At 45.9% G+C, this 12,329-nt stretch overlaps 1 protein-coding gene across 4 annotated transcripts in view; it reads right to left on the bottom strand.

Moving 5' to 3' along the window:
* Positions 1 to 12,329, bottom strand: part of nde1 (nudE neurodevelopment protein 1) — a 57,544-nt gene that overhangs the window by 23,300 nt on the left and 21,915 nt on the right. For all 4 annotated transcript variants that reach the window (XM_073060515.1, XM_073060516.1, XM_073060517.1 and 1 more), the window contains 2 exons: positions 11,908 to 12,016; positions 11,203 to 11,356 (listed from right to left, as the gene is read on the bottom strand). In XM_073060515.1, coding sequence (XP_072916616.1) covers positions 11,203 to 11,356; positions 11,908 to 11,993 — 240 coding nt within the window. In that variant the 5' untranslated portion in view covers positions 11,994 to 12,016. The remainder of the gene's footprint in view (positions 1 to 11,202; positions 11,357 to 11,907; positions 12,017 to 12,329) is intronic.

Below are 12,329 nucleotides of genomic sequence, written 5' to 3'. Positions count from 1 at the left end.
GATGCAGGAACTCTGAGACCTTCAGTCTCCCTGATATCCACATCTGCATGAAATGCACCAGGCTGCAGCTCCTTAGAGATTGTATTAAGCAACTGGAGCTGCATCTGGATGACCCTTGGCTCGTGAGGATAAGGAAGTGATAGACAGAGGTGACTACCTCCCTGTAGCTCCCAGGCTGCAGGAGACAGGTACCTGGATGACAGTTTGGAGAGGGAAAGAATGGGAATAGGCAGCTAAGAGTACCCTGTGGCCATTCCCCTCAATAAGTATACCATTTTGGATATTTCTGGGGGAAGATAACCTACCCATGGGAGCTACAGTGACTGGGTCTCTGTAGCTCAGAAGGGAAGGGGAGAATAAGAGGCAGTAGTGATGGGTGACTCCATAGTTAGAGAAGAAAGCAGATGCTATGGATGTGAAAGAGACACATGGATTGTATGTTGCCTCCCAGGTGCCAAGTCAGGGATGTCTTGGATAGAGTCTATGGCATTCTAAAAAGATAGGATGAGCAACCAGAAGTTGTGGTACACATTGATGCCAATGACATGGATACGAAAGGGAGGAGGTCCTGAAGAAAATAAGGAGTTGAAAAGCTGAAAAGCAGGACCTCCAGGGTAGTAATTTCAGGATTGCTGCCAATGCCACGCACCACTGACTGCAAGAATATAGTTATTTGACAGATCAATGAGTGGCTGAGGAATTGGTGCAGGGGGCAGGGTTATAGATTTCTGGGTCACTGGGATCTCTTCTAAGGGAAGGTATGACAAAAAGGACATGTTACGACTGAACCAAAGGGAGAGCCAATAATCCTTGTGGGCAGTTAGTTTTGCTAGAACCATTGGACAGGGTGCCAAGGACCAGACTGCTAGGGCTGAGGATGGGGCAGATGGTATGCAAGTCAATGCATTGTGTAGTGAGACTGAGGAAGAGCAGGCAGATGATAGGGCAAAATTGCAGTCAGTGGGATGAATTCAAGTGCAACATGAGACAAGTTCAAAAAGGGTGATGAATAAAGGACTGAAGGCATTATATTTGAATATGTGCAGTATATGGAATAAGGTAGATGATCTTGTAGCACAGTTAAGAGATTGACCGGTATGATTTTAAGCAAATTTACAAGTCATGGGGGATTTCAATATGCAGATAGATTGGGAAAATTAGGCTGGTGCTGGACTCCAAGAGGGAGAATTTCTAGAATGCTATGAGATGGCTTTTCAGTGTAGCTTGTAGTTGAGCCCACCAAGTAGTGGCGGGGGGGGGGGGGGGGGGTGGAGGAGAGGAGAGAAAAGAGGTGGGGTGGCTTGGGTGTTCTGCAATGAACCAGAATTGATTAGAGCTCAAAGTAAAAGAATGCTTAGGGGAAAGTGATCATAACATGATTGAACTCGCACTGAAACTTGAGGAACCAAAATCAGATTGAAACAATTTGCACAGCACAGGATATATCCATCCCAAAGAGGAAGTAGTATTTTAAAAGGCAAGATGACAACCATGCCCAACAAGTCAAAGCCAACATAGAAGCAAGAGTGGATATATAATAGAGCAAAACTTAGTGGGCAGTTAGAGGATTGGGAAGCTTTAAGATACCAACAGAAGGCAACTAAAGAAGTCATTAAGGTAAAGATGGAATATGAGAGTAAGGTAGCCAATAATGTTAAAGAGGATACCAGAAGTTTCTTTGGCTATATAGTGTAAAAGAGAGGCAAGAGTGGCTCTCAGACTGCTGGATAGATAGTAATGAGGAACAATGACATAGCAGAAAAATTGACTAAGTATTTTGCATCAGTCTTCACTATGGAAGGCACTAGTAGTATAGTGGAAGTTCCAGGCATTGGGGCATGAAATGTGTGAAGTTGTGGCGACCCACTTCCCAGCACACTCGAACCAGCTCACAAAGTGGTGCGCGCTGGCATTGAGGCCAGTCCCAAAGAGGGCGCCAAGCCTACTTCACCAGCAAGGGGAAAAGCCCGCGCGCGGGACGGGACTGTGAATACATGCCCCCTACAGTATTCCCGCCCAGGGAGGGCGGGAACAGGAAGGCTTGAAAGTGAGGCCGAAGTTTGAATAAAGCTCTTTTGCAACTGCAGCCCACCAACTACGTGTTGTTATTTCAGTGCAGCATGTAGCACACCACTACAATTGGTGACCCCGACGGCCCAAACGATATTTGAGCCGAAGATGAACGACGCCGCATCTGTTCATGCAGTTTCGTTAAAACTGCCAAGCTTCTGGACGCTGTGACCTCACCTATGGTTCCAGCAAGCTGAAGCCCAATTCCACATTCAGCAGATAACCTCGGAGGACACATGTTACTACTACGTGGTGAGCTCCCTCGACCAGGAGACAGCCGCCCAGGTTGAGGAGTTCATACAGTCGCCCCCGGAGGACGGCAAATACACAGAATTAAAAGCCCTGCTCATAAGGACTTTCGGACTCTCACGGCGCGAGCGAGCTGCCCGTTTACTGCACCTGGATGGTTTGGGAGACAGGCCACCGTCGGCTTTGATGAACGAGATGCTGTTCCTGGCTGGAGGACACAAGCCCTGCCTCATGTTTGAGCAGGCATTCCTGGAGCAGCTGCCCGAGGACATACGCCTGCTGCTGTCCGACGCGGATTTCAGCGACCCCCGGAAGGTGGCGGCCCGGGCACCTGTGGAAAGCCAAGGAGGAGAATGGGGCGTCCATCACACAGATCACCAGGCCACGCTCCCAGCAGCAAACCAGACCAGGCCCGGCAGCAGAACCTACTAACCCCAGAGGCAGGGGTGAGGAGACCAACGATCAATGGTGCTTCTACCACCAGCGGTGGGGCGCAGAAGCCCGCCGCTGTAGCCCGCCCTGCAAGTTCCCGGGAAACGCCAGGGCCAGCCGCCACTGATGGCTACAGCAGCTGGCCATCGCGTTAGCCTCCTGTATGTCTGGGACAAGCAGTCGGGACGCCGCTTTTTGGTTGACACCGGAGCCGAGATCAGCGTCTTACCTCCGACGAGTTACGACACCCGCAACAGAGAACCAGGTCCCACCCTGAGGGCCGCGAACGGCAGCACAGTAAGGACCTACGGCACCCGTACGGTGTGGCTACAGTTCGGCTCCAGCCGGTTCACGTGGGACTTCACACTGGCCGCCGTAGCCCAACCACTCCTGGGAGCGGATTTTTTGCGAGCTCACAGCCTACTGGTCGACCTGCCAAGGAAGAGACTGGTCCACGCCGAGACCTTTCAAACGTTCTCCCTGGGTGAAGCCCAGTTGTCAGCCCCACACCTAGACTCCATCACGCTGTCCGACAACAACTTCACCAGCCGCAGTTCACGGCAGCCATGCCCGGACACAGCATACAGCACCACATACCGACACAAGGACCACCCCTCCACGCCCATGTTCGAAGGCTTCCCCCGGACAAGCTCCGACTGGCGAAGGAGGAGTTCAAGAGGATGGAGGAATTGGGGATCATTCGGCTGTCCGACAGCCCATGGGCCTGCCCCCTGCACATGGTGCCCAAAGCAACAGGGGGCTGGAGACCATGCGGCGACTACCGCAGGCTGGACGAGGCTACAACACCAGACCGCTACCCTGTGCCGCACATTCAGGACTTTGCAGCAAACCTGCACGGCGCACGGATCTTCTCCAAAGTAGACCTCGTCCGGGGATACCATCAAATCCCGATGCATCCGGACGACATCCCCAAAACGGCACTCATCACCCCGTTCGGCCTTTTCGAGTTCCTCCGCATGCTGTTCGGCCTAAAGAATGCTGCACAGACGTTTCAGCGGTTAATGGACGCGGTGGGACGCGACCTGGACTTCGCTTTCATCTATTTGGACGACATCCTCATAGCCAGCAGTAGTCGTCAGGAGCATCTGTCCCACCTCCGTCAACTCTACGCCCGACTGAGTGAATACGGCCTAACAATCAACCCAGCCAAATGCCAGTTCAGGCTTGACACCATCGTCTTCCTGGGCCACAGGATTACTAAAGACGGGGCAACACCTCTGCCTGCCAAGGTAGACACGGTCCGCCATTTCCCCCGACCCAACACAATCAAAGGCCTTCAGGAATTCATGGGTATGGTGAACTTCTACCACCACTTCCTCCCTTCAGCAGCTCGAATCATGCGCCCCCTGTTCGCCCTGATGTCGGGTAAGGGCAAGGACATTACCTGGGACGAGGAGTCCGCCGCCGCTTTCATTAAAACCAAAGAAGCCTTGGCAAACGCCGCGATGCTAGTGCACCCCAGAACGGACGTCCCTACCGCCCTCACAGTGGACGCATCTAACACAGCAGTCGGTGGAGTGCTGGAACAACTCATCGAGGGTCGCTGGCAACCCCTGGCATTTTTCCAGCAAACGCCTGTGACCACCCGAGCTCAAATAGATTGCTTTTGACCGGGAACTGTTGGCGCTGTACCTGGCAATCCGGCATTTCAGGTACTTCTTAGAAGGTAGGCCCTTCACCACGTTCACGGACCACAAACCCCTTACCTTTGCATTCACAAAAGCATCCGACCCCTGGTTGTCCCGCCAGCAGTGACATCTGTCCTACATCTCCGAATACACAACGGATGTCCGGCATGTCTAGGGAAAGGACAGTGTCGTGGCAGACGCCCTCTCCCGCCCCAACGTCCAAGCCCTGCCCCAGGGGGTAGACTATGAAGCACTGGCGGAAGAGCAGCAGGCAGACAAGGAGATCCCCAGTGACAGAACCGCAGTCTCTGGTTTGCAGCTCCAGGACCTCCCCGTAGGCCCAGGTGAGAGGACCCTACTCTGTGACGTCACCATCGGCCAACCCCGTCCCGTCGTCCCGGCAGCGGCGCATTTTCGACTCCATTCACAACTTAGCGCACCCCTCCATCAGGGCAACCGTCCGGATGGTAGACAACAGGTTCATTTGGCACGGACTCCGCAAGCAGGTCAGTGAATGGGCCAAAATGTGCATGCAAAGCCAAACTGCCAAGGTGCAGTGGCACACCAAAGCCCTGCTGCAGCAGTTCCACCCCACCCGCCGGCGTTTCGACCACATTCACGTGGATATCGTGGGCCTCCTGCCAGTGTCGCGAGGAGCGCGGCACCTCCTGACTATCGTGGACCGGTTCACAAGATGGCCAGAGGCGGTCCCGCTCACCAACACCACCTTCGAATCTTGCGCCCGTGCACTGATTGCCACCTGGGTATCTCGCTTTGGTGTACCGGCCCACATTACTTCTGACAGAGGCACCCAGTTCACCTCCAGCCTGTGGTCAGCTATGGCCAACCTTTTGGGGACACAGCTGCACCACACAACTGCCTACCACCCACAGTCAAATGGACTAGTGGAGCGTTTCCACCGTCACCTGAAGTTGGCTCTCATCGCCCACCTCAAAGGGCCTAACTGGGTGGACGAGCTTCCCTGGGTCCTGCTCGGAATCTGCACGGCGGCCAAAGACGATCTGCACACCTTGTCGGCCGATTTGGTGTACAGCGCACCCCTGGTCGTCCCCCAAGGGGGCAAGAAGAAGAACCCGCAGCAGTTTTGGGCAGACTACGCGAGAGGCTCGGTAACCTGGCCCCCATACCCACTTCACAGCATGGACAGAACCCGCCCTGCGTACCCAAAGACCTGCAAAACTAAGTTCGTTTTTGTATGACGGGGCGGACATCGGGCACCGCTACAGCGGCCCTAAGAGGGGCCGTTTACAGTGATCAGAAACAACGGGTCCACATTCGTGCTGGACATTGGGGGGAAAGAAGAGGTTTTCACAGTGGACCAACTCAAACCGGCCCATGTGGACTTGGCGCAGCCTGTTGAGATTCAGGCACTGCGGCGCAGAGGCAGACCTCCCAAACAGAGTCCGACGTAGATGGAGGACATTGGGGGGGGGGGGGGGGGTATCGCCGGTTCTGGGGGGTGGGGGGGGGGTGGGTATCGCCGGTTCTGGGGGGTGGGGGGGGGGGGGTTATGTGGTGACCCACTTCCCAGCGCACTCGAACCGGCTCACAAAGTGGCACGCGCCGGCATTGAGGCCGGTCCCAAAGAGGGCGCCCAGCCTGCTTCACCAGCAAGGGGAAAAAGCCCGCGCGCAGGACGGTACTGCGCATATGCACCCCCTACAATATTCCCGCCCAGGGAGGGTGGGAACAGGAAGGCTTTAAAGCGAGGCCACGAAGTTTGAATAAACCTCTTTCACAACTGCAGCCCACGAACTACGTGTCGTTATTTCAGCGCTGCATGTAACAAAGTTACCATTACTATAGAGAAGGTTCTTGGGGAAACTGAAAGGTCCGAAGGTCGATAAGTCACCTGGACCACATGGTGTGCACTCCAGGGTTCTGAAAGATGGAGGCTGAAGAGATTGTGGAGGCATTAGTAATGCTATTTCAACAATCACTAGATTCTGGAATGGTTCCACAAGACAGGAAAATTGCAAATGTCGCTCCACTCTTCAAGAGAGGCAGAAGAAAGGAAACTATAGGCCAGTTAGTCTGGCTTCAGTGGTTGGGAAGATGTTGGAGTCAAGCGTTAAGGATCTAGTTTTGGGGTATTCAGCACGATTTCCTCAAGGGAAAAATCTTGCCTGACAAACCTGTTGGAATCATTTGAAGAAATAACAAACAGGATAGAGAAAGGAGAATTGTTTGATATTGCGTATTGGATTTTCAGAAGGCCTTTGATGAGGTCCCACACACGAGGCTATTTAACAAGCTACAAGTCCATGGTATTACAGGAAAGATACTCGCATGGATAATGCAGTGGCTGATTGGCAGGAGGCAAAAAAAAAAGGGAATAAATGGAGTCTTTTCTGTTTGGCTGCCTGTAACTAGTGGTGTTCCACAGGGGTCTGCGTTAGGACCGATTCTTTTTACATCATATGTCAATGATTTGGATGATGGAATTGATGGCTTTGTTGCAAAGTTTGCAGACATGAAGGTGGGTGGAGGGGTAGGTAGTTTTGAAGAAATGGGGGCTACAGAAGTACTTAGATTAAGTGAAAGGGCAAAGAATTGGCAAATGGTACAAGTGTCAGGAAGTGTACAGTTATACACTTTGAAGGAATGAAAGTGTTCACTGTTATGTACATAGAAAGAAAATACAAAAAAATTGAGGCACAAATAGTCTTGGAGTCCTTGTGCACGATTCCCCAAAGGTTAATTTGCAGGTTGAGTCTGTGGTGAGGAAGGCAAATGCAATGTTACCATTCATTTCAAGAGGACTAGAATATAAAAGCAAGGATGTAATGTTGAGACTTTATAAAGCACTGAGGCCTCACTTGGAGTATTGGGAGCAGTTCTGGGCCCCTTATCTTAGAAAGTAAGTGCTGATACTGGAGAGAGTTAAAAGGAGATTCATGAAAATGATTCCAAGATTAAACGGCTTGTCATACAAAGAACGCTTGATGGCTCTGGACATGTATTCACTGGAATTCAGAAAAATGAGGGGTGATCTAATTGAAAATTATTGAATGGTGAAAGGCCTTAATTGAGTAGAAAGGGAGAAGATGTTTCCTGTGGTGAGAGTGTCTAAGACCAGAGGACACAGCCTCAATAGAGTGGTGTCCTTTTAGAATAGAGATGAGGAGGAATTTCTTCTGCTTGCAAGTGGTAAATCTGTAGAATTCATTGCCACAGGCAGCTGTGGAGGCCAAATCTTTGTATATTTAAGGTAGAGATTGATCAGGGCATGAAGGGATAAGGAGGGAAGAGAGGAGACAGGGGCCAAGAAAAAATTATCAGCCATGATGAAATGGCAGAGCAGACTCGATGCATCAAAGGACCCAAGTCTACCACTATATCTTATTGTTTTATGATGCTGTGAGCATCTGACTTATGGCTGAAAGAAGATCATAGTTGGGAGCTTAATATCAAAGGATACACACTAAAGGACAGGCAGGTAGGTGGGGTGGCTCTGTTGGTAAACAGTGAAATGAAATCCTTAGGAAGAGGTGACACAAGATCAAAAGATGTAGAATCATGTGGGTAGAGTTAAGAAACAACAAGGATAAAAAGACCCAGATGGGAGTTGTATACAAGCTTCTGAACAGTAGCCAAGATATGGGATACAAATTAGAACAGGAGATAGAAAAGGGCGATGTTGTGATAATCATGTGGGACACCAACATGCAGGTTGACTGGGGGGATAAAAATCAGGTTGGTGCTGGACCCCAAGGGAGGGAATTGGTGAAATGCCCATAAAATGGCTTTCTAGAGCAGAATGTGGCTGTGCCCAATAGGGGAATGGCAATTCGAGATTGAATGTTATGTAATAACTTAGATTTGATTAGAGAGCTTAAGGTAAAGGAATCCTTATGAGCAGTGATCATAAATGTGATAGAATTCACCCTGCAATCTGAGGAAAAGCTAAAGTTAAATGTATCAGTAGTGTTGTGGAGTAAAGGGAATTATAGGCATGAAAGAGGAGTTGGCCAAAGTTGATTGGAAAGTGACACTAGCAGGGATGACAACAGAACAACAATGACTGGTGTTTCTGGGGTAAATTCGGAAGGTGCAGGAAAGACAAAGTATTCTCAAAGATGAGCCAATGGTAGCTGACATGGGAAGTCAAAGTCAGCATAAAAGCAAAAGAGACTACATAAATTGCAAAAATATTTTTGCAATATTTTTGATTGCAAAAATAGTGAGAAGGTACAGTATTGTGGAGCTTTTGAAATCCAGCTGAAGGCAACTAAAGAGCCATAAAGAGAAAAGATGAAATGTGAAGGAAAGTTAGCCAATAATATATAATAACTTTATGCATCTTTGATATCTGAAAAAACAGACAAGAATGGATATAGGACTGCTGAAAAACAACACTGGAGAGGTAGTAGTGGGAGTTAAAGAAATGGCAGATGAACTTAAGTATTTTGCATCAGTCTTCACTGAGGAAGGCATGAGCAATATACCAGAAATTTGAGAGTGTCGGGACAGAAGTGAGTGTATTTGCTATTACTAAGGAGAAGGAGCTTGGAAAGTTAAAAAGGTCTAAAAGTAGTTAAGTCACCTGGACCAGATAGACTACACCCAGGGTTCTGAAAGAGGTGGCTGAAGAGATTGTGGAGGCATTAGTAATGATCTTTCAAGAATCACTAGGCTTTATGAGACATTGGTCAGTCCGAACATGGAGTACTACGAATCCTTTATCTAAAAGGACATGCTGGCATTGGAAAGGGTTCAGGAGGTTCACAAGAACTATCCTAGCAATGAAAGGGTTCTGTAAAGTGAAGGTGCTTTCAAAAACAAATTTAAGAAATGTACTACAAAAAGCAGTAAACAGTAAAAAAAAATCAGATCAATATTTGGCGAGACCACCCTTTGCCTTTAAAACTGATGCAGAATGACCATTTTTGTCTTGTTGCCATGTTCACTCGTCATGGTACAAGAACAAATGATTTGAATGCTAAACTGTCACATCCTTAATTTGGTTGCCCGTCACCTAGTTAGATTCCTTTCACACCCATTTTGTTTCAGTTAATCAGTTTAGTTCTTTCACCTCATTCTGTCATTGATCATTAGCACCACTTTGCTAAATCATGCACTGGCTATATACCTGCAAAATAATCAAGTCTTTATTTGAAAAATGTTTTATTACTTAATGGTATTTTCTTTAATGAAATAAAGGTTCTTCTAACATTTTTTTGGAAAAATGTTTGGAAATCTAAATGTACTCTTTTCTACAGATGTACTAATGCAGAAAACAAAAAACATCTAAAACACTTTATATAAAAAAAAATCTAGGGTGTCCAGGACTTTTGCACAGTACTGTACGAGTTGATCTCTGAGCCTGTACTTGCTGCAATTCTCCAGGGGAATCTCATTGAAACCCATCAAATATTGAAAGGCCTAAATAAAGTGGATGTGGAGAGGCTTTTCCTACAGTTTTTTTTTGGGGGGGCAGAAAAGAGGCATCTAAGACTAGAGGGCACAGCCTCAAAATTCAGCGACCTCCATTTAAAAAGATTAGGAGGAATTTCTGTAGCCAGTGGGTAGTAAATCTGTGGAATTCATTGTCACAGATGGCTGGTGAGGACTAGGTCATAGGATATGTTCAAAGCAGAGGTTAATAGATTCTAATTAGGTGTCAAGAGTTATGAGAAGGTGGGAGAATGGAATGGAGAAGGATAATAAATCAACCATGATGGAATGGCGGAATAGATTCTAAAGGGCTGAATGGCCCAATTCTGTTCCTTTGTCTTATGGAGAGAACATAAAGCCTCAAACTAGTTTTACAAGTTCTAGTATAGACTACTGGAGGTTAATATTGATTCCAGCAATTAATTCTTTGTTTTCTTAATCAATTGTTTATATACCAGCCAAAATAACAGATGTCTTTATATTCCAATTTTTATAAATTCTTAAAAGTTTGCCAGGAACAGTCTGTGAATTTTAGTACTTCAAATTATTTTTCTGTAAAAATGAAAAGATGTAACTAAAAGGAACATGTAAAATTTCAAAATGCTGAAAAGCATGCAAAATATTTGATTATACTGTATATCCAAAGACAAAAGTCAGTGAGAAAGTATACATAGTATTACTCAATTTTGAAACAGTCACTGTGAAAAGTTTGGTGCATAAATTCAATACCCATTTATAGTCACACTATGAGCAAATTCATTTACAGAGCAAACCTCGAGATCAGTCATGATCTGATCTTGTTCCAATTTAGCACTATGATAAAAATGAGCCCACCACAGTCAGCAGTGCTCATCTTGACCATGATCCTTGATGCTCAAAATGAATGCAAATGTCATTAGAATTCACATTTCCCAGTCAATAGATTAAAAAACTTGCAGGATTGACATGGAAAAGCATACTTATTAAACATCATGAGCAAGTTTTCTCTGCTAACAGAAAGGATCTATTGACTTGGCAATTATTGCCCAAATTAATACAAAATAAAGTTAGCAGCTAACCACCAAATCTTCCAAGATTTCTTGTAAGTCATTAGAAATCAAAACCTACTCAGTAAAACAACTCTTTAAGTAGCTGAGTCTTAGCAAAACAGAACACATCAGGCAAAGTTACTTGATGCAATTATCATAGATCCCTATGTAGTGCTTGCAGTAAGAATTCCATACAGACCTTGGACCAATGATTAGTCATTAACCAACACCACACCTAACTTTATGTTAAGGATCAACTCTGATAATAACACTGCCAAGTGTTCTATGTACCAGCATTTTAAATGATTATATTAAAACACATAAAACATTTACAAGGAGTTTTCCCACCAACACACCTTAAACAACTCAAGTTCCATACGGAGACGATTGTTGTCTGATAAAAGCTCACGATTTCTATTTTCAGCATGTTCAAGTTGAGTCTCCAATTCTGCTTCTAGCTCCCGACTTCCTTCCTGGAACTCCATCAGTTCTTCCCGAGTGTTCTGTGCACTAATAAAGTTTTAAAATGCCAGATTTAGATTCAACAATATTCTTGAGATGTTTTCACTCAAATGCAAGAATCAGTAACAAATCCAGTGTTTAATTCTTTGATGCTTTACTTAATAACTTGCTGCAACATGGATTACTTCTCTGCAACAAGTTGGGTTTTTTTTTAAAGTTACTAAATTTATGAAGTTGAAATGAATTTTTTTTAAAAATCAAATACCAAAAGGATTATGTCTATTAGGGTGAGATAAAACTCATGCAGGACAATTCATCAGTATAGACTTGTTAAGCCAAGCTGCCCAAACCTACATTGTAAATTCTATTAAATTCTTACTTCATTATGTCTGCAAGCAATTTGTTAAATGGTTTGAGTGCCAACTGTAGGCGACGTATTGGGTTTCTGGCAACGTGTAGTTCAGAACATCCGAAGATCTCAGAAGCTTGTTTTGGAAAGCTACAAGCCAATAACGACTAACAATTGACTTAAATATTCAATAAACTAAGCCACAAATTGCACTTGACATTCTCAGAGGGGATCTGTACACTACTCTTACCAGTGTTGATATTTCTGAGCAAGCTCTTTCCAGTAAGTAATTTCCTCATCAACTGAATTGAAGTTACTTCGTTCTACGTCATCCATTGCAATCAGTTCAAACTTGCTGCCTAAAATCAAAAAAGTTAATTTCATATATACTTACTGAATTATACACTTAATTTTCATTGATTCTATTTCTGTTCTATTATGAATGTCTGCAAGAAAACAAATATCAAGGTATATATGATGACATAGGTGCTTGGATAATATATTTGATAAATTAGGATTCCAAAGTAAATTTCTCATGCAAAGCAAGTCAAAAATCATAAAAACCTAAACATCTGAATTCTCAGTCTAGCAAGATAATTATGCAGTGATATTAAATAACACACTATTGTTTTTTAAAAAATTGGAATTGAGCACAAGTGCACTGTCATTTGA

Source organism: Hemitrygon akajei, chromosome 11 (genome assembly GCF_048418815.1).
Source record: "Hemitrygon akajei chromosome 11, sHemAka1.3, whole genome shotgun sequence".
NCBI lineage: Eukaryota > Metazoa > Chordata > Chondrichthyes > Myliobatiformes > Dasyatidae > Hemitrygon > Hemitrygon akajei.
This window is presented reverse-complemented; position numbering and strand designations above follow the sequence as displayed.